This window comes from Esox lucius, chromosome 4 (assembly GCF_011004845.1).
Source record: "Esox lucius isolate fEsoLuc1 chromosome 4, fEsoLuc1.pri, whole genome shotgun sequence".
NCBI classification, from domain to species: Eukaryota; Metazoa; Chordata; class Actinopteri; order Esociformes; family Esocidae; genus Esox; species Esox lucius.
In genome coordinates this window covers 10,432,064-10,456,294 of record NC_047572.1, presented here as the reverse complement: position 1 = coordinate 10,456,294, position 24,231 = coordinate 10,432,064, and the positions used below count along the sequence as shown (strand labels likewise).

The following is a 24,231-nucleotide window of genomic DNA, read 5'->3' as shown; positions in this document are numbered from 1 at the left end:
TGGCACACATTATCGATCGGCGAAGTACAACACGTCATTTGCATTACGATACATTAATTCGGATATCAGCTGGCATAATCTGCATGCATTTGCTGTCCTTGAAATGCTAGGAAACGTTTGCAGTGTTCCAAGCCTCCAGTCTTGTCAGCCCTCTCTCTTTAAAACAGCTGATCTGGGGTAATGTAACATAATGATGCAACAGACGCCACTTTGGCAATAATGCAATTGTGTTAAAAAAATACGTTTAGCTGCTATACCAGCAGAACATAATCTTCTTCTCGTCTCATCCACTCACATTATTCTTCATGATCCGCATTCATAGACCAATATGCACAGAGCCTATAGAACCGGTAGGCCAGTAGGGTAATTTGCAATGTCACTCAGCTGCAGAATAAAAGCATAATGAATAAATGGAGGGAGGATATGATTTAGATAAAAGGGAACGACTGATTATACAAAGCTTCGGATATTCCGATTTTCTGTCTTAGTCTGCATTGTGTTGCATTGGCCGTCTACTAAAAGACACAGAGAATGAACAGGCAGAAAGAGAAGACTTTTAAATGGCTCCCCGGCTCTGTGATTATATAAAGAGGTGAGAGAGATGGAGAAGAGGGAGAGAAAAAAGAGAGGGAGGAGATGGGTGGGCAGAGTACTAAGTATACATAATTGCTTCTTGACACATTGGCCAAATTCTGCAGTGCCAGGATCTGAGGGAAGAAGATGATTAACGGCTGTCCGAGTGGGTGGGAAAAACTTGAACTACATCCGAAATGGCACCCTATACCCTCCTTAAGGCCCCTATTTTCCCCCAAGGCCCTATAGGTGGTGTACTAGAAATGAGTGCACTATGTAAGAAATAGGGTACTATTTATGAGACATCCTTGGCCACCCAAGGGTTTCTGGATTTCATAGAACGCAATGATTGTACTCTATTCCAATTGTGCTGTAAAGGCCATACATTGCACTTAAAAAATCCTCTGTGGTCTACACATTTTTAGAATACAATAATAAATGTTATACGAATTGTCCGTCCGGTCCCTCCACCAAACCCACTCTTATTCAATCCCAGTACAAGGCTTTTATAATCTTCTCAGTTTCTTAAAATTGTGTCTGCTTGGCTAAAAACTCTGAGGGAGAATGCTAGTCTATCAGTGAATAATTGAACAGCGAAACACTTTCCCAGTGCTTCAGAACCAAAGGGTGAGAGGTGAAGGTATGATATTTTCTAGAGGCAGTCATTTTTTTTAACAGCATTATAAAAAAAAAAAAAGATCCCGAATAACACCATTATAACACTTTCATTAAAGGTTATTTTTCTCATTCAGATAGTAGATAATGAAAAATCAATAACGAAATGAGTCCATATTTGGGACTACATATTTGCTAATGATATGAAACGCTTCCATTCATGGTGACCGGCCGATAACAGATGGATTGGGTGATGAAGGGGTCTGGTTCAGCCACCTCTCACTGTATGGGGTTGCAAGCAGGAACCTCACTGCCAGGTTCATGAAATTACTATGACAAACAAAACCATTACACATCCCTCCTCGTGAGACCATGGTCATGTCACTAATAGCACCCTATGGCCTATGTAGTATGCTACCTTTGATTTGTATCCATAGGGATCTTGACTCTGGGCTATAAAAGGAACAGGGTGCCATCTGGGAAACATCCCACAATGCCACATTATGCTTCTTTTTTTTTTTTTTTACAATAGCACACATGCCGCCTGTCCCTGATAGCGGTGCCCTTAACCCTTTGTGTTGCCGTCGTTCTTGACCAATCCAGCAATCAATACACAAGCGCGGTATGTTATGCTATTTTTTCAAATCAAATTGTTGTTTTACAAAAGCATTACAAAAGGCTGGACAGATTTTCATAAAGCAAGCGTACCGAAAGCCGACACATTTTTGCCATAGGATATTGACCACACATGATCTCTGTACAACACATCTGTGTATAAGCTGTTGGCCGGGTTTGGATGCCAGGGAAACCCGCTGGTGAATAAACACATCTTAATGATGATTCATACAGTATAATAAAACATAGTCCCTCCAGCAACCAAACAAAAGGGCTAGTCATGCAGCAATTAAGCTTTGTACCAACACTAAACTCAAGGCAGCAGGCCATAGGAGTCATAGGACTGGTAGGAGACACGCAACCACAAGACGACACACACACACACACACCCAGTAAAAACGCGCACAATTCAGCCAAGCTAAATATGATCCTGCGAGACAAGCAGTAACAATCACAGCACCCCGCGCCCACTCTTATGCTCTGCCGTGATGCCTTGGGTTGCATCGGTGGACGTCTTCAGACAAATATGCGGTGCGACTGGAAAAAGACAATCTGAAAGGTCATTTGTGACCTCTGGGCCTGGTCCTGTACAGCAGCTGTCACCAGTGAGCACAGCATGTCCATGTCAAAAGGCAAAAGGTAAAACTGTGCGTCGTTGCCAGCTCGCTATGCCACAAAGGGAGATGTATGTAGAAACACTGTTTTGCTCGTTGCGGCGACCGACCGGCAACATATCTGTTCTGCAGTTTTGTTTTGGCTTCTCTGCATAGCCTCCTTGTACCATATGACAGGGCTCGTTATATGACATGCCACGGAAGGCGTGACATAGCAGCTGTACATGTGGCAGCATACATTATGAGTATTTCCCGAACGCAAACAAGCGGAGAACGGATTGGCAGCAATACCTGCACATCCTGTATTCGTTTTATTAGTAGTTCATCATTTCCGGTTACTACTAACTCTCCACGCACTGCCAACTCTTTTAGAGATAAAGAGCAAAATAGGAAAGCAGGCTATTTTCTTTTACAATTTTACAGCATTACAAGGTTTAGTTTTTTATTACAAAGCGCTAATTGTATTTTAGAACTTGGTCTGGATTTTATTACCCACATAATTTAAAGATAGAATGTGGATTACATTTATTATCCAGCACAATATGACTGATTGTTTTTGTTAAATTGATACAAATTGCTTACTAGAATGTTTTTGTCTACAGAAAAAAAAAATCAGATATGACCTGAAGGAACAAATTAATTTAATAAATTCTGGATAACGTTAAGGGTAGAATTAAGTAAGGTTTAAGGTTAGGGTAAGAGTTTAGTTGGAGGTTAGTATTTAAAGAAAGACCTGTGATTAATGTTCCCAAACTCCACCCTCTTCTTTTTTTGGAAGACAAGTTGGAAAGAAAAGGCCTTTTCTTGTGTGCATGTCAAGCATTTTTAATAAGCAATTTGTGTCAACCTCACAAAAACCTGTGATACCGTGCTATAATTCACGGGTGCACATGTGGTTAGTATTTGGTACATTGTCTACAGGCAGTGCTTTGCTCTCATAATGTTCCTGCTGTTATGGTTTATGTGGTTGAGGGAATCCCCAAGAGGCCTGCTAGGCTGTGGGCTGTCTTTTAAGATGTCACCTCCCCTGTGCCATGAAAACCACAACAAAGGTTAATGATGATATCAAGAATATCAGGAAAACACATTGATAAGTCAGGTATGACTCAGACCCTGTCTGAAGATATAGTGTAACATAAGAATCTGGGGGTGTTAGACATTATGATGTGACGCAATCTTAAGAATAGAGCATCTTTTCAAATCCCTTTTTTTTAATCAAAAGCCTGTCTATATTGGATCAAGCTAAAGGTTATATTAGAAACAGCATAAACATACAGATCCAGAACCAAAATTCACAAGAGAATTGTCTCCTGTATCATTTTGATAAGCTTAGTGTGTAGTAAACAAATATGTATCTCCTACTTATGACCTTAATTCTCCCCAGGGGTCGCACAAGGTTCTTGAAGTGCTTAAAGTACTTAGAGTTTTTGAGTTTGAGTTTCAGAAATGTCGGTACTGGAAAACCTGGAAAGTCCTTAAACATAAAGTCATTAACATTGAAATATATATCAAAGTAATATTTCTCCTGTTGTTCAAAAAAACATTTTCCTGATCTGAGTGTGACTAACCTGAAGCTGCTTTTTCTCAGAAGCCGTAACTTCTCTCTGACTAGTGCGTTCCCTCCATCTTCTGTTCTTCTGTTAAAAGATCCAGCAAGTTTAGAAATGAATCTTTACGGGTACTGGCTTTGCTAAATGTGACCTAGTTGTTGACCTAGTTGTTTGTTAAAGATTAGATAAGAACATTTGTTTGTTGTGACCATTTTAAGTTTAGACTGAGGCTTAAAAAGCACTGAAGGTGAGACATTATTGCGCACGTTATTTTTAACTTATCTATTCACATTAGGCTTGCAACTACACATGATGATTTTTGTTTACCTATCAATATCTGACTAATCTACAAGCTCCTTTCAAAAATAACATATATTTGTTGGCCTGCTACCTGTCTGTCTTTATTCTAACAATATTAGCAAGTCAAATTGACCATTGCTTTTACTGTAAAAAAGCTATAAATCAGAGACGTTTATAATGGAGTTCTCTTGCAATTTCTCTTGCAATTTCTCTTGCAATCGGAGTTCCTCAAAAAGCAGTTAAGGTAGCAATACTGTTTTCAATAATCAGCCCTAAAAAATTGACTGTATTTTAAATAACAATGGCATATGGATGAATTTGTTGTATGGGGAATTATATTAAATACATAAAAAATTTTTTTAAAGTTAATAAACAATATAGAGTTGGTTTAGATGAAGTCCTTGAAAAAAAGAAAATGTTTCTAAAAAAGTGCTTGAAAGTCCTTGAATTTGATTTTGTCAGGTCCGTATGAACTCTGTTTCCTCTATACCAATTATCCTCTCCTGTGCCATTCCATATCCCTCCCCCCATTCTGTTAAACCAATCAGGGATTTAAGTGCCACCCATCCAATCATTGACGTCCCAAATCAGTACAGACCCCCTTTGATACAGAATAATTTGTCTATTCACCACAGATGGCTGAGTGCAGTTACCCCACTGTGAGAGGCTGTCTCCACCTGGACATCTTTCTGTTCTCCTACAACCCCCTGTACAGTGAAAGAGATGTAGTCGTGTGCAGGATTTTACTTCAGCCTGGTCCCAAGGACAATGCTAAAATGTGCCTCTTTCCTTCCCGAACAGCTAGTCTACAGTAGGCCTACTTGGGAAATGACCATCGTCATCCAAAAGCTTATGTGTTCTGTAAGCTGTTTTTGATCAGGTTCCGGCCTCTTGGCTTGAGCTCCCTCGTAGAAGGTCTTCTGACAAGGCATCTTGGGTGAATAAGCGGGCAATTAATACAATGGTGAAGAACTGTGCCACTGCTTTTGCAGGCTTATTTATGGGTCCTACTGCATGGCAGCTTGTAATCCTTCACCTTTAGTTGTCAGTCATTATGTAATTCTAGCTTTGCGTGCTGTTAATGACCTGTTGAGAGCTATAGTGAATCCTCATTGGTTAGGATTAGCATGTAATAGACTGAAACCAAGTCGCCTAACACACACCATTGAAACCTAATGGACAGAGCTATCCCTCAGGTGATTTTAAAGTCAAAACTTTATAAAACTACAAATCCACTGGCATATATCATAAAACATTCTGAATTCATGGACACTGTCAGGAAAAAAGGAATATTCTATATTAAATATACATGTTAGTATCCAGTCATATTCCAACTGCTGTTTTCTCTTCCCATTATAAATCAATGCATGTGTATGAGATGCCACAGATACCAGTCGTCTGTTCTTAGTGCTTGAGACAAGCTCTCTGTTGTGCTTGATACACATTCTTCACAATCACCCTTCACAGGAGCATTGCATAACTGTAGCTCTCACATACAGTACAAAGACTACTAAATATAAATAAAAATACTTTCAAACACGAACTGAACCAATAGCATACAAATGATCAACGAACCCAGAGTCTGTTTTGTGTAATGTCAAATACAAAAAGTGAGGCATAGTATCCAATAGTCCCCCCCCCCCCCAAAAAAAAAAAACATTACTGTTTTAAAACTATAACAGCAGATAAGCTTAATTTAGACACTTCGGTACACCATGTGATAGATCTTTTGGCTTTTGTCTACCTAGTGGTAACCCCTGGTATAAGAACATTATTAACACTATCTCAGGGTTTCAATTTCTAGCAAAAAGACTTGCAAAGAGGAACCTTTTTGTTTCCCTCTGGTCTTTTATATCTTATGTATCTCTTGAGTCTCTTCAGAGGAAATTATGAATCATTAATACCCTTGCATGTATTACCAAATCAAAGCCATTCACTTAGAAAAGAGAATTACAAGGGAATGTGATTGTGGATGTGAGGAGACAGCTTTAGGGGAAGTATGGCTCTGAAACAATTAATTGAAGCCAATAAAAAGTCCCTTGAAAAAGTGATATGATATTTTGTGACGACTTTGGGAAGCCTCTACATTTTGCTATTGTTTCTGTTTAGTGCAATGTATAATAAGTGGTCCGATCACTCATACAATCCAAAAGCAAATGAATGCTTCTCACCTTTATATAACCTCTACCTTCCCTTCGCTTTTCACCTTGATGCTATTATTCACTCAGTATCCTTTGCCAGGTCTGACTATAATTTGTGTACTGGTCTTAAATGCATTTTATCACTGTGATAGAATGAATAGATGGATAGCATAGATAACTTGCTCGCTACAATATTTCATGTCCATTGTGGGGTTCATAATGTTGAAAATTTGGTTTAGTACAAGTAATTTATGATTTCTGGAATCCCTTGACGGTCTCCATTGGAAGGGAAATATCAAAGTGAAAGAGAGGAGAAATTGCATTAGTATGTAGATCTAAGTGTTCTAGGCAGAACATGATGGTGTTGCGCAGCATGAAATACAATCATTCCCCCTTTGCTCTCTGTCTTCCATATATATATATAGGTATGTATATGTGTATGTATATATATATATATATATATATATATATATATATATATATATATATATATATATATATATATATATATATATATATATATGTACATATATGTGTGTGTTTGTATGTATATATATATCTAAAAAAATATATATATACTTTTTTTTTATTGGTATTGCCAAACCTATCCAGGAAATTCAAGCTTGCCTGCATGCTGAAATGATAGACAAAAAATATACGGATATGAAATAATATTAAATATAACCACAAGATGACCCCATTATAATGATTATAGTCAGTGTCTGTGGTCTAGAGCTGATTTTGCCTTTATTTGTCATTATTATAATTCTCCATCAGCAGAAGTGGATGTGTCCCAGGTTGAAGAAAAGGCCTGGGACTAAATGTTAAGGAGGCCTTCCCGCCATGACATATAGATCCCCAGTGGCATGAGTGGGTAGATATTACGGCCATGTGTTACTATATGGATATTAAACGGCTGTGCACTAGGCAGAACCTTCCATAATAAGGCATTTACCACTGCAATGTAGCACTGTGCGCTGTGAGAGCATTATGTTAATGTGCTTTTCTGCAGCCAGGAAACAGTATGAGGCTCGGGGAAAGGAGACCATGGGATATGCTTCCTGGAGCAAAGACTGGTCTACAAAGATATTACGGGCACCCCTATTTTTGTTGAAAATAACTATTTTGGCAGAGAGGAACTTTGTTTTAGCGATACGTGTTAGAACCCGCTGGCTGCGGCCAACTGGGGAAGATAGACGTATCTATTGGAGAAGCATCACTGGCGTACTTATATTATACTCAGCTGCTAAAAGCTGATACAAACATATTTAGGGCAAACATGTTTGTGCGCTGTGGGTAGGTGAGCATACAACTGTACGATCGGCGCAGGTTTGATAAATATTTCACCAGGCCCGTATTCCAGCATGTAGAGTACACGGTATGGGATTTGTGAAAGAGTTGGTAAATACAGTTAGCTTAAAGTAATGCCACTGCGGGGAAAAACTGGAAATAGTGTCACGCCGCAAGACGTTCTAATCCTTATAATGTGACTTTCCTATAATAGATATACGATTATTCATTTAAAAACACAGTGCTCAGTACCGTCTACGCATACAGCATGCGATGACGGGCAAAGCATGCGGTTGGTCAAAACTTTGCAGACAGCAAACCGATATGGCGAACTACTGTGCATTTTGCTGGTGTGTGTCTATAGCGCCTTAAGAAAATATTCATGATGCCCACTGCGGTTTGACTTGAGCCAAGAAGAGCTGTGTGTCTTTTTGGTAATATTAATATTGAGTGGCGCTAATGTAAATTTATTATTGATATAGCTTTTTAATGGTCCTATGGTGGTCTATTAGAACTTTGTGTGTGTGTGTGTGTGTGTGTGTGTGCTGAATCTTGTTTTTGCAGTGCTTTAGGGAGAATTTACGAATTTCTTTCCTTCTCCAATCTTACTCTCTGCTTAAGGTCTGTTGCCTTCTTTTTTTACTGCCTATTACTTTGTTTTTATTGGCTTCTCATTGCAAGATATAAACACATGACCTTGCTTCTGTGTCAGGGGTTTTACGAGTTGCACTGTCACAACTTATTTCCCTCAAGGTAGTGAACAAACCAATTGCAGAAATGCAACTGAAAGTGGTCATTTGTAATATTAAAAGGCCACTGACAGGTACAGTGTCTTTCACTTACCAGTATCGCTTAGGCTACTTAAAAATTATCTGTGAGGCGTAAGTTGGTTTTATGAAGAACATGGGAGGATATAATTGGGTTGGGTTCGTTTAGGGCTGAGCCTTTTACTTAGTTTAGTTAGGGACATGCGTGAGTGGCTATTGTGAGTCAAGATAAAGAAATTGCTATAAATACTTCAGGAGGCAAAGCAAGGTCAGTAATTGAATAAGTTTGAACAATCTTATTAGTTGATATGAAAAGCCTTCATCAAAAAGTCATAACTGCAACATTGTTAACTTCAACACTACATAACACAATCCTCAAAGTGGCGTAAAAACAGTGTATTATCAACATCAGGGGATCAGGTTTAATTTTACCGGCGTTACACCCGCAGCAGTTGTTTTCTGTTCTGCGTATATAACCATTTCACCAATGAAAAGTTGTCCCGATATGCACTTCAACTGGAGTATCACTCCAGTTGTTCATCTGTTCTGACTGAGGGTGATAATTAGAGAGCGTTAGAGTTACAGCGTTAGCTATTCACAAGATTATCTTTACTCGTGTGTTCTGATGTGAAATGACTATTCAGCACCAACTGGTTGACGGAGACTGTGTTTTGACACCCATGCATGAACAATTCTTGAATTACATTACAGCGACCATATGGCTGCCAACTGTATGCTTAGAGTTGAATCGAATCAAACCTTCTGAGTTCTGGGCTCTGAGATGTACCTGTGGCCCAAATGGTGCCATATCCCCCTGCATAGTGTACTACTTTTTGACCGGGGTCCACAGGGCTCCGGCAAACAGGGAGTCATTTGGAACGCGGAAGCATTCACAAATGCACTGAGTGGAAGTGATTCATCAGTGTCATCATGGTGTGTCTAGTTTGCCAGTGAGAGGCCCCGTCTGTGACAGTGATAAGTGATTCAGCTCCTGGTTCAACTTGAGACCCTCGTACTATAATACAGTAGGGTTGACTGCGCGGCGTCACTCCATAGTCTGAGAACAATACGTCTGCCAGTCTCAATGAAAAAAAGTGTCAAGCGTTACAAAAGAGGAAGAAAGATCAAAGGCATTAACAATGCATATGTCACTGGCTGTGAAATCTTGATAAACTAACACCAAAAGGTTGACACTACAATGGGGATTCTACTTTTTCATCCCTCCCTGATACCTTTCCACTCTTGACATATTTACAATTCTTTTTAAATAGACTACGCATAGCCACTGACCTCAGGCTGGAATATTTCTCCCTCCATGGCGTTTTGAGAAGAACTACCTTGACACTCTCCATTTGCATAGTGGTTAGAGATCAATGGGATCTCATCGAGCGCAGTAGGACACTGGTAAAAAAAAAAGGCAGATTTTTTGCTGAATGTCTTATGCAGAGGTGTACAGGCATGCAGGGCCCAAATGACATCCTATTCCCTCTTATAGTGCACTGATTTTGAAGTTGCCATGCCATAAAGTGGTGCACTTTGAAGGGAGCTGGGTGCAGACACAGGCTGATGTGGGTTTAAAGGTAGACATCTCCTTACCTATCACCGACAAGCATTTTGTTGCATATCATCTCCTAATGACTTTCCTTCTTTAAACTTTTTTGACCTCACTGAATCCCTCACTGAATATGTGTATTTATTTCCGTGATTGCGAGTGGTTACCTTCTCCTTTGAAAAAGAAAATACGGATTGTGTTATTCAAAAGCTGTAAGTTAATGTGTTTATGCCATCGTCATCTTTTCAGCTCACTTCGGTGAATGAGATATAAGAGGTGATTATTATTAGGTTAGATGTTGCCCTTCAATGAAGGATGTCCATCAGTGTGTTTTTGATTTCAAGGGACGGCTTGACAAAACTCACTTCAAATTTAGTTGAGAGCGTGTCTAATTGAATTTTGATACATAATTAAATCGAGCAATAAATCAGTTCAGCTCCCTCTGCAGCTGACAATTCAACACTCCCGAGCATCACAAGCCAATTATGATTAAGTTAATATCTGAGGCTAAGGGATCGAAATGCTCTGAATGGCTCCTTTTGAGCAGCTTATGGTCTTTTTAACCAGAATGTTCTCAACCTTGAGAGAAGTTGGAAAAGGACAACATCAACCTTTATTATAGTATATGAATGTTTGGTTGACCACACACATTATTTTAACTTGCCCCAATAATGTATTTTACTAACACAGGAAACCTGCATACTGTAAGCGTCACATAAGTATCCTCAATCTTTTGTGGCTGGATCAGTAATTACTTGATTGGTACAAGAAATGTGTTATTACACAGTATCTGGTTCCACTGTATGTAACTGTTTGTAATTACATGCTTTAAAGTCACCTGGTCATTGTCATTTTAATAAAATCATACCACAATGCAACTGTTACATGTTACTACAAGGGACCTCTACCATCACCTCCAAAGGTTACAATGTTGTCGGAACCTCAATCTAGTAATTGTAACAAGTCTCACTGTGTCATTAGCTGCAGGGCATTTTCAGTAAGAATATTTCTGTGTTAATACCTAACTGAAAGGTTATACTGGATTAAGTGAAATGTAAGAAAATCTCTAGTTTCATACAAGACAATTGCATTGAATCATTACTGTATATCAATTTGTTTTTAACACTGGAATTACCTGTGTTGTTAATGGCTGTGTAGGTGTTTCAACCTCTTCTCAGGCGTCCTCAGATGTTCCACAATTTTGCTGTAGCCATGAACAGGCTCACCTGATTCACTAATCGTGTTAGCTGGCTCTGCAATAGATCAAATACAAAGAATGACTAGGGGTCCCTGAGTATAGGGTTGAAGACTTATATAGTTGTAAGTCACAAAGTCACATTTTGCTTTATTAACATGATAATTACTTTCAAATGTGGCAGTCGCATGGAAAATTTCAGCAACTTAGTGTTAATATATGGATATCAGTAATATATTTGTACAAATTCCTTTTCCCATATTACCATGTAGTTAAATAGGTTCCAGTATACCAGTATATCTGGTATGTTCTTACAGGTAATGCTTTGTCAGTCACCTGGTAAGCTCAGCAGCTTTAAACAAAGTGCTACTGTAGGTATAATATGTTTTTTGTAACATATCTGGATTACATACTTAGGAAGTTGGCGTGTTAATAATATAAGGACATTGTTATCATTGTCTTCCTCTTTCTCCACACGGCTGTGACCTAGATCCTAGTGTATTGTCTCAGCCGTGAAGTTGGTATTAGATGTCATGTATATTTTACAACCGTAAATAGAATATTCTTAAAACATCATCATGACTCCATATTCGGCTGTCTTTCAAAAACATCCAGCCCACTTGATACAATCTATTTAATTATAAATCATAATTTTATGTCTAATAAATCACTGTGTGTTTGTTTTCTTTTAAAATATACCTCCAATATAATATTTCATAATTTATTTCCCAGTGCCTCAGCTGGCCCTTTGATATGCTCAGTCTGATTGTGTGGGTTTTAGCAAACCAATTTGAATACGTTCCGATACACAGATTTGATTGGCTGTTTCTGAAGCACAATCCAGAACCCACCTCCTTACAAAGTTGAACAGTTATTGGCTCTCTTATAATCAATTCTACCTTGTGACATCTTTCAGTTGGCTTAAAGTACATTAATAACCAAGCCAAACAGTCTGAAATTCCAAGTGTTTTATTTCAAAGAGATCTCGCATGAAAAGGATATCACCATGAATGTATCCATTTCAGACTCTTATTGTGACCTTGTTGTGTAGAAATGTCGTCCTCAAAATGCTAGATGAATTTCTTTGGCTGGGCTGAGTATTAACCCTGATTTTACACTCCTTCACGTTCTGTGCATTTCAACTCGACGGAGAGTTCATACTGAAATATCTCAGACATGAGAAGAGGAAGAAAAGCAAAAATAAATAAATAAATAAAGATGATGAAATTAGTAAAAGCCCATCCCAAATGTATTCGTGTACAAACACTCCCTAGACAACAAACCAGATTGGACCAATGCGATGAGTTTATAAGTGATTCCTCCCTCACACACCTATTACCTCTTAGCCTCCATCTCCAGTATAATTTGATGAGCGAAGAACTTTGATGAACTTTTTTAATTATGACACCGCTTGGGAATTTAACGCCGCAGCGTCAGGTAGCTTAGAGATCCGACGAACACAGTCAACCTATTCAGATTTCTTTTTTCTTACCTTGCAGGCATTACAAATGGCTCCCTATTCCCTATATGGAGAACTACTTTTGACCTAGGCCCATAGGGCACTGGTCTAAATGAATGCACTACTTAGTTTATAGGGCGCAATTTGGGACATAGTTCTCTATTTTAATTCAGCCAATTTGTTGGTCCAAATGAAACAGGGAAAGGTTAGAGTGTGGAGTAATTAACATCAGGGAGCCTAATGAAATCAGGAGGGGCTAGCTGGGCAGTACTGGGGAGGATCAATATGTGTTCTCTCTCTCCCTCACTGAGTGCTACTGGGCGGCTGCGAGAGAGGGGGATTGTTCAGGAATACACCCACCACTTAGTAATAATAAGCTGATGAAAAGGCAACATGTCCACTTGTAAATCAAAATGGGTTTCAACACAGTGGTGACATTATTGCTTTGTGTAATTGTATTAAGGGCTACTGCAACCCCTTTAAACATCCCGGACCTAGAGGTGAGGCACGCGCGTCTTACCGGGGTTCGCAACCTGTTAGGGTGGAGTGTGAAGTGTCCCCGTCTACCGAGTGTGAAATAGCCTGCAATGCTTTTTTCTGAGTGGGCAAATTGTCTGAGACAAATTGCAGTTGATGTGCCTTGGAACGTTACCTACTGGAGTATTCCCGCCCATACATTACGTGACACTGACCGTGCAGGCAGAGCCGTTAGAGAGACATCTCTTATCCCGCGTTGATAAACACTGGAAACCCATTCCTGTCCCTCCGGGTGGAGACTTGACGGCGGGGCCACATGCGTCGTCGTCGCCGTCGCCGTCCCCCGTCCCCCCCCTTTCTCTAAACAGCAGCATCGCAGGTCCACAGCCCCGCGCTGACACTCTTCGAATCCTGACAGGTCGTGACGGCTCGAGCTGGACCGTCATTTCACAGGATTCACACGCCGAACTGCAGTTGACTACTACTTCCAACGCCTCTCACCAGAGTCCTCCGGTCACGACTGGAGTGAAACCAACCAAAGGCCCCGGCTTTGCTTTTTTTTCCAGCCAACACGCGCTCTACCTTTCTGCTCTCGCTCTCTCTATTTCTCCCACTTTCTCTCTCTCTCTCAGTCTCTCTTTACATGTCTTTAAAAGGTATCTACACTGTAAAACCAGCTGTGACGTAGGCCGACTGCAGAACACAGGCGTGACTGTGGGTAAGGAGGGGGCGCCCATCATCTCATTAGTCCTAAACCATTAAGGGTACAAGGGCCCTGGAGTAAAGGTTTTAAGACTCGACTGAGGCTTTAATCTATCAGATCATACACCACATTTCAGGCCATTCCCCTGTATTTTCAGTAGAAAACTACCGATTTAAGTCTTCACTCGCTGCCAACACTTATAGAGCCGAGTGAACTTTTCTGCCGGCGCTCCCGTTGAGATGGTGCTTTTTCATTTAGACACGCCAGACCCATGGACGAAGATCATCTTTACCCACGGTCCACGTACTGTAGAGTTACTTGAAAAATGTGGCCAGTTAAAGGACATCGTAAAACAAGCAGTCCCCGGGGGTCCTGTGAGAGGGGGTCTCACTCATTGCTAACATGCCAGGGCTTCTCTGACTTCCGTGACCTCAGCAAGGGCATACAGTAAAAAAAAAAACAGATAGAGGCTTGGTTGGCTGGTGAAAAAAACAATAGTACATTACAAACAAACCACACAAACCACACACCGCACAGTATGTTGTGAAAATTGCCAAACCACACGATGGGAAAAAAAAACAAAGTATCGTGTTTTGCTATTTCCCATTTCCAGAATAGAGATAGAGAGACTTCCTGTAACGAAGGGCATGTAGACTCAGGGCTGGATTGAAAATGAAACTGCGTTACAGGGTAAATATCAAATTACATGAAATCCAACAATCATGTCACACTATATGCCATCCGCCTACTGCCTTGAAAAAAAAAAAAATGCTGGTTTCCTTCCGCCACACTGACACACTAGAATATGGGTTGAATATGAATGTGCACGTGGTTTAGTCCCACATTCAGCTGAATAATTGCTTAATGGCGACATTTAGGAGTCATTACTGCAACATATTACTGGAGTTCAGCCACAGATCGTTATGACCCAGAAGGGGAAGATCTCCCAAAGGAATTGTATAGTTATTATCTGCATCTTTCTCTATGAGATAATAACACATATCATCAAAGACAGAGTGTTATTTTACCCATGTCTTGATAGCCATTGCATGTGACCTTGCACAATTCAAGCAGCAGAAAAATAGTCCCCTTGTTCACTTTTAGTTGTTCGCTAGGATCAACAAGCTACAAGTGATGTCAAACATAATTGTGTATCATGTCATGAATGGAGGCACAATTCGTCCATGTACCTCTCAGAGTTGTACCCACATATGTATTCAGATAAAGCATAAAGAATCTCAAGGTTGGAACAAATTGGGATCTAAAGACAGAGCAGCACAATGAGCTCTGGAGTTTTCAATCAATTATTTATCCAATATTTTAATGAACAGAAAGCTGAGAATGATCAAAGCTACGGTTCGATCCCCACTGTCTCTGTTCGCTAAGACACCCTTCTATGGCTTTGATGTGGGAAGCCAACAAATGCACTTATCTCCAGATATCTCTGCCAGGCATGCATGTGGTTGCTTTGAAACCATTGGTCTGGAGAGGCATAAAAATGGAGAAAAGAGGGTCAGCGACCTAACACTACAGAGATGGATCACACGTTTTTTCTCTCCCGCAAACGGAGATATACAATATACATATATACTGTAGGCTTGAAAGCGAATGCTAGTGAATCTACTTTGAGTCACCTTTTTAAGAAGTTTCTTTGTTCAACTTGGCTGTGTTATCACACATTTAATTGGTTGAGGAGATCTGTAACACAAGCTATTTGCGTCGTGAAACATTGAATAATACATAAAGGGGCATACATTAGAATAAGTAATGGAGTTGCCATTACTGTCACATATTGGCTAAAACATATGGTTAAGCAATCTAAATATAACACATCTTCAAACATTATTGACAAGGACCGATTGTCAGCATCTAACATTGTATTACATCGCGTGGAACCATAAAACATTGGTTAAAACATAAAATAAACAAAACTAAACTTGTTGCATTGGGATTGTTTAATCTGTCTAAAGTCAGCTTGCTTGGGCTCAAATGGGAAGTGTGAGGTCGTGTGTGTTAATTTCAGGCAGCCCTAGCAGGTATATTTCCTCTCCCGATGCAGTCTTTCTTATTTCCTATTTCATAAAATCCCTTTTTTATGTCTATAAAGAAATAAATACACAGTAATTTACTAGGCATGAAGTAAGAATAATTTGAAGTCTCCTTTGGCCTTTGAAATGATCTTTTGTATTATGTGGGCTAAGAAACTAATTTGAACATATTTGCATTCAAAGATCTGAATAACTGAAAGGCCTAGAGCCCATATTTTTACCCAGATAAAAAGTAATTGATGTTTTACAATAAACAATCAGACTTGTGGCATAATGCATTTGGTCAAAAGTATCATACCGCTTAAACAGTTTGAAATTCATTTTTTCTTTTACAACATATCAATGTGTTTGGAAGGAAAATTGTTTGCTTTTGATTCCATTAAATGTTGTATATATATATATATATATATATATATATATATATATATATATATATATATATATATATATATATATACAGTATCTCACAAAAGTGAGTACACCCATCACAGTTTTGCAAATATTTGATTATATCTAAGACACCACTGAATAAATGACACTTCGCTACAATGTAAAGTAGTGAGTGTACAGCTTGGATAACAGTGTAAATTTGCTTTCACCTCAAAATAACTCAACACACAGCCATTAATGTCTAAACTGCAGGTAACAAAAGTGAGTACACCCCTAGGTGAAGATGTCCTAATTGGGCCCAAAGTGTCAATATTTTGTGTGGCCACCATTTTTTCCAGTACTGCCTTTGCCCTCTTGGGCATGGAGTTCACCAGAGCTTCACAGGTTGCCACTGGAGTCCCCTCCTACTCCTCCATGATGACATCACAGAGCTGGTGGATGTTAGAGACATTGCGCTTCTCCACCTTCCGTTTGAGGATGCCCCACAGATGCTCAATGGGGTTTAGGTCTGGAGACATTGGCAAGTCCATCACCTTTACCCTCATCTTCTTTAGCAAGGCAGTGGTCGTCTTGGAGGTGTTTGGGGTCGTTATCATGTTGGAATAGTGCTCTGCGGCCCAGTCTCTGAAGGGAGGGGATCATGCTCTGCTTCAGTATGTCACAGTACATGTTGGCATTCATGGTTCCCTCAATGAACTGTTGCTCCCCAGTGCCATCACTCTGTTAGTTTAAATCAGTTTAAAAGCTATATGATTGACAAAACCATACATGTTAGAGCTTATTTTCACACTGCTGTTCTAATCTAGCTAGCAAACACATTAGCTAACTTGCTAGGTAGTTAACTAGATGGCTAACTATAGCTTTGCTCAGTCAGGTTTGTTCTGGATAACCATAGTATTGACATCAATGGCTGTGGGTACTTGTCAAAATTGGAAACGGCATTTTCATGTAAAGTTTCTGGCCGCAATGAAAATACTTTAGCTTGATAATATATATTAATACAATATTACAGCAGCCTGTAATGAGTCATGTCAGCACAAAAGATAAAGAGGTGTGTGTGCTAGCTAGCTATGATTTACCTGCAGACCTGTTTGGTGCCAGCTCACATGCAGTTCAACAACGCATGATAGAAAACACGCAACTACAGTACACTACAGGTGTGTAAAGGGACTAGCTAGCCTATATGAAGAATCGGTCTCGATATACAGAGAAGACCAAGCCCAAGATCCAGACCAAGACCGCAACCTTCACAAATGCTTTGCTGCATACCTTGGTTGTAACGAGTGGTTATTTCAGTCAAAGTTGCTCTTCTATCAGCTTGAATCAGTCGGCCCATTCTCCTCTGACCTCTGGCATCAACAAGGCATTTTCGCCCACAGGACTGCCGCATACTGGATGTTTTTCCTTTTCACACCATTCTTTGTAAACCCTAGAAATGGTTGTGCGTGAAAATCCCAGTAACTGAGCAGATTGTGAAATACTCAGACCGGCCCGTCTGGCACCAACAACCATGCCACGCTCAAAATTGCTTAAATCACCTTTCTTTCCCATTCTGACATTCAGTATGGAATTCAGGAGATTGTCTTGACCAGGACCACACCCCTAAATGCATTGAAGCAACTGCCATGTGATTGGTTTATTAGATAATTGCATTAATGAGAAATTTAACAGGTGTTCCTAATAATCCTTTAGGGGAGTGTATATGTATATGTGTATATGTATCTGTGTATGTATATATATATATATATATATATATATATATATATATATATATATATATATATATATATACAGTATGCATGTGTGTTTATTTATGTTAGCTAAAAAATTTAGCAGATTCATCATTTTACAAAATGTCATGAGTTTTTTTATTATATATATATATATATATATATATATATATATATATATATATATATATATATATATATATATATATATATATACATCATTGTAGTTGTCCCTAAAAACAGATTGGTTTAAGAGACATGCTCCAATCGGTAGAGGCAATTATTTGCCCTACTGATCATTTCTGAATAGACAGCCCAGGGTACGGAGTAGCCCACTACAGAAACAGGTTAAGAGGTCAATGAAACTGACCAGTCATAGAGTTACTTTAAAAGTTCCTATTGTGTAAGTCCAAGATGAAGGGAGGACTGGCTCTCCCAAAAGATGTATGTTTCTATTGGGCTGCTAACATCCGCGCCGTCACGGTTTGGCTTGACAACGCTCATGCGTCGCCCAACTGGCTTAGAATGGAGAGTGAGGATTGCTACCCCTTCTCTGTTGGCTCTGTAATCATGTCCCCTGTCAGCCTGGAGAAATCACTTTATAATCATAATCCTATTATACATAGTGCAGTCAGTCTCTGGAAGAAAATTTAGGGTCATTTTGACCTTGACCAATGTCATTCCAGCTTTCAATAGTGAAAAACCCCTCCTTTGTCCCCTCTAACCTTCATAATACATTTAAGCGATGGAGGGACCTGGGGATTCATTCCATATAGAGTCTATACACACTTTGCCTCTGTTTATTTGCTGTGGAAACCCTAGGACCCATATAGAAATAAATTGATTTTTCAGGTATCTACAGATCTTAGAAACACATCTGGAATGCATTCATACCTGTTCATTCAACTCCAAATATTGTCTTATACAATTCAATGTTCTACACAGATTTCACTTCAAAAATCGATTCCTTTTTTTTCGTTTTTTTCGTTTTCTTTTTTCTTATGTCTATTTCCTCTTTGTATTTTCCTTTCCTTTACAGTTTTTTCATGGAAAATATGGGCACATCCAATGGTATGGTTTTGTATGTTTTGTGAACTTCTGTGCTGTTCTTTAGTATTGCTGTGCATTGCACATTTCTTAAACAATCTACCACAAATTTTTGAATATAGTTATTTCATCAAAGAGGATGGTGTGCGCTCATTTCATTAAAAGACATACTGTATACTAATATGCTCATGGGCTTTAAAAAATAAAATGTTGAAGATGTTTACATACACATACCTGATGTGTATGTCAACATAGTTGATACAGTGGTCTGGAGCTCACAGTGTTGCCAAGATGAAAAGGAATTGGTCTTTCAAAATAAAAGCAGACTTCATGAAGTCACCCAAACAATTATATCAAATACATATATTTCAGGAAGGAACCAATTTCACTAACATTGTAATTTAAGTTTAGGTTCTAATTCATAAATGCCTGAAAACACTGCAAGAAGATCAGGTCTTAATTAATGACAAGGCAATATTATAGGTAGCTAACTGGACCAACTCGTTAATTCCAGACCCCAGCCAGCAGCAATCTAGCTGAGTTAGCTATCTAATGTGTGACTCAATTAGTATATCATACAAAATCTCAAAATCTATTCACATTTGGCAGGTCAGATCAAATAAAAATCTCTCCTGACTACGGTTACCTTCATGGGTTGACCAGAACAGTATTTGCTAATATTGTTAAATTAAGATTTTCTTAACTTTTATTTTCTCTGCCTAAAGATTAATTGTCAGCCGTGTTTAATTTACAACCTAATACATTAAAGGCTATAATTTTAAAGGGACATTTTTACTTATACCCATTTATCTCTTGAACCTAACGGATTTCATTACACTCATGCTTCAATCCATCCAGCCTCCAATGCTTACTTCAGAAAAGATGAAATGCATGCCAAATGGAACTATACGTTCACTATAGGTAGGGTGCTTTAGGGGATGCAGACAGTATCTGGAATATTTCTCCATGGTACTCCATGTGCTTATTGACATTTTCCATTACTGGTCAGCACAAACATGGTCCTCTGACTAAACAGTCCGCAGCCTCAGTCTCATTTATGAATGTTAATGCAAAATTAACAGGTTGCTCTTGTTTTCACTGCTTTGAAACAAGAACTCGCTTACCAAAGCATTCTCATATTTCGCCTACAAATTGGATTGCACGAGCTATAGTAAATGCATAGTTTGCATTCAAAATGCAATGTACAGTGTTTTCCCATTAGCTTGTGATGGTGGCTCCTGTATATCACACCATTTATTTCTAACCTAATAAGACACTTTTTTACATGGCATATTTTGTTCTTAGTTTGGCATATATTATGTGCAGTTATGTGCTGCAGTTCTGTTAAGGATTGGGCTTGTATTACTGAAGTAATCAATTGCACACAAGGTTCAACTTAAATTTAAACTCAACCCCTCCAGATTGGAGCATTGTGGGGGATGGCACATGTAGCAATTAAAGTGAACTGCCTTACTCATGTTCTGGGATTTTTATATAGCAACTTTTGGTTGCTGTACAAACCTTTTGTCACCACTAAATTGGCACCCTAGTAAATTCATAAAACATGCACAGTAGTAGCCTTAGCTGTATTTAAAATCATAGTTCCATGATCCCCCTGTGATTTTTTTGTCACAAGTCCCTGTCCTATCATTGACCTTACTGATGTATGGATCTCATCTATGCACATGTGAATTAACACTATGTGCACAATATCTCAGAAACCATTGGTCTAATTATTAGGAAACTTGAGTGAATTACATGCCTGGCATTTAAACAATTAAGCTATTGGCCAGATGGTTGCATGTCAACAAACAATTGAAAATGCAAATATGCAAGGTCTTGCCCCTCATCCCGTTTTGACCTAAAGGTACATGATGAACCCCTAGCATTCACCACAATGGATTTCCTGTCATTTTGCATTTTGTGTGAAACAGGGAAAACACTACTCTTCAGGCACTGAATGGCCAATGTGTAAAAACTTGATATGCCTCATCTGTAGATAAAGGTCAATCCATGGCTCAGGAGGAAGTAAATCATTTGTGGGGGACAATATGTTTACTGTTGACTTGTTTCATGGTGTTTATGTTGTACTTCTTCTTTTTCATTGTTTCACCTGTCAGCAGCCCTCTCCTCTCTTCCTCTTCATCAATGTCTTCCTTTATCGCCAGATCTCCTCTTTTGCGTCGCAAAGTCATGTAGTCGGATTATTATACACAGTACAAAGAAAACAAAATTGGTGATTAAAAGTTAAATACTGTTATCTCTCTGTGAGCTATTATCTGTTCCCTTGGGAGAGGATGCTATTCTGCTGCCTTGCGGGCCTCTTTTGTTCCCAATTTAGAAGCTTGTCACTGTTTATTGTTAATTTTTTATGCTTCATTTGATATTCAGTCCTCTTACTACTGACATGCAAAGACATCTTTACCACAGTGTCAGTTATTATTGGCTTGTGTTGTCGTAGTGGTGTCAGGTTGTGCATTGAGCATGCATTACATTTCTTTTGAGGGTGTATTTTCTACCAAAATGTTTGTCAGAGTGCCAACTGAGCAATGTAACAACTTGACTTGCAAGGTTTTTTTCTTCAACTAAGAAATCAATGCACATTTGACGTCTCAATAGTACCTGCAACAAAAAGCCATCTTTGAGCGTATAGAGGAACTTTGACTAGGCTTATATGACAAACATTCATCAGAAAGTTTAGAACTTGCATAAAAGCTTAACTCATAACATGGAAACAGTAAATGCCTTCGTCTAAATGATGTAGCGCCTCCCCTTGGACGAGAGAAGTTGCTGTTATGCACCCGTTAATGAGAAAGCGTGACAACTTCACATTCAGTTATAATTATCAGAGCTTTGTGTGCTTGCATTTGAGACTTGAGACTAGTTCTTTTTAATGTATCTGCCCGGCCCTGTGTCTTTACTGTGTCTGTCTCTTATTGCATTAGATAGGGTTTGTGAAATGCAGAGTTTGATCAGAGTAAAAGGCAACAAAGAAGACATAAGTCACAAAAACGTTTGTAGTAACTCAACCGCTGGAGAGACAAATGAGAAAGTAAATAGTCTTAGGAATATGTTAAGCTATGTTACAGTACACATATGTTTTACACTGAGGTTCTTATGCACTACAGCCGCAATGGCCAATTCCAATTTAATTTCAAATAATTTTCATTATTCATTGTATAAATATATACATAGGTCCTCAAACTTGAAAATCTCCTTTGTATATCATCTGTTATATTTCCATATTAAAACAGTTCCATATAATCGATTAGTAGATATCAATAATTAATGTCAAACAAAGTGAAAAGACCAGCGAGTGTTAACATGAATTAAAAGAGGATAGCATAAAATGTAATAATTCTATAGTTTATAGTTTACATAGCTTGCCATAAAAGGATGTTCCATTATACTTTATTGTTAGGTATGTTACTACCAGTAATAATCCCACTTCATAAAACAATCTGCACTCAAAAAAAATATATATACTGAGCAGAACCCCAAAACCAAGGACCTGTCAGCCCACTTTGATGTCTATGAGGTTGTTATCATGAAGGACTCATTGGACCCTCCAAAAAATTTTTTTATTTAAAGCTGCTCATGAAAGGGCATGATTTTAATGTGCTCTGTCAAAAATAACTATTTACATGGGAGAAAAATGGGTAGAGATTAAAGTAGATTGCATTACTAAAAGTTTACAAAAAAAGGCTATCAAATGTTTATAGGCCATTTCTCACTGGCTACCCACAGGTTACAAAAGCAATGATTTATCAACAGGTGAGGCTACCCTACATTTCTACCATGTACATTTAGTAGTAGTGGGATTCACATCAGCACTATTTAGATATCCATAAAAGGCCATGTTATATCCTAGCATATTTGTCATACACTGTTCAACCCTCATGTCAGGTTTGTGGATGTATTATCTTTTGATGCTGACAGCAGTCTCACCACTAGAAAAAACGGTTTGTCCGGTAACCTACAAGTCTCTCCCTGCTCTTTTTTCCCGATCTGTCAAACACATCTGTGTCATCACAGTCTCTCACTTGTGGTCAGACTCACTTGCGCAGAACTGGTTTTAATTAGTGCTTTTTTTTCAAAGCTAACATGAATATGAATAGAAATCTGAAAAATGTATTGCATTTGTTTTCGTAATCTGTCGCTCCCCGCCCTGTTTTTAAATAACACAGACCCTATGGCAAGACACACATCACTCACTCAAGTGTCATCAGTGTCGCCGGTGGTGTCTGAGATATCGCAAAAAACATGCTCACAGATGGAAACGGATCCATAGTGCCCCTCCTGATTACACTGTGGGGGTAAAATTACAGTTAAAATCAATACTGTGGTTGAATGCATTATGTAATCATGGAGAGCGCACACTAACATTACTTCACCATATGTGTTATTACAGGAGGGCTGTCATCTCAGCAAGATAACCACTGCAAACGTAAGTCTAACAGTACCGAATGCCGGCACATTTCCTAAACTGCTTTTTTTTCATCACGCTTTCAAAGCCTTTTGTATGAATGCAAAGGCACACAGAGCATGGAACCATTGCATGCGCACATACTTATTTGCAGTCCATTCTATGTTCGGAGCATGTCGATGTACCATGGTCACCTTTAAGGCGGTTGACGAACATTTTAATTAAGGCCGGGGTTTCAGACAAAGATGTTTGGTAAATGGACAAAAGCCATTCTTTAATAATCAGATTTTTTTTGTGAGTCGCTTAGAAGGTGTTAGAAGTGTCTTAACTTACAAATGCATGGGCAATTCAGTAATATAATCATGAAAGGACGCTATTCTTCACAAGAATTGTGTTTTCTACAACAGCTGCTGTATGCCACATCAAAGCCCTAAAGGTGCAGAATCTGTCCAATTGAGCTCTTGAAATTGAAGAGATCTGTTCTGTTCTCTATTTGGATTGCTCATGTTATAGTTTCTTATTTCAACTATTCAAAAAGATGCAGTGATGTGAAAACAATGTTCCTTTCAAATACTCTCAGTGGCTCTACGTTTGATGGCACAACTTTACCTGACTTGGCCCTATGGCAATAAAAGACACGGGACCCTTTTTCTTTTCAGCTCGTATTGAGGTCACAATTGTGCTATGTGACCTTTATACCTTCTGTTATCTTTTACTTTGTATTCTTTTTATTCATTTT

The 24,231-nt window shown here is 38.8% G+C and overlaps 1 protein-coding gene across 1 annotated transcript in view; it reads left to right on the top strand.

Moving 5' to 3' along the window:
- Positions 1 to 24,231, top strand: part of pcdh11 (protocadherin 11) — a 169,375-nt gene that overhangs the window by 83,336 nt on the left and 61,808 nt on the right. Inside the window, exon 5 of the mRNA XM_020046112.3 lies at positions 23,478 to 23,513. Within this exon, the coding sequence (XP_019901671.2) occupies positions 23,478 to 23,513 (36 nt within the window). The remainder of the gene's footprint in view (positions 1 to 23,477; positions 23,514 to 24,231) is intronic.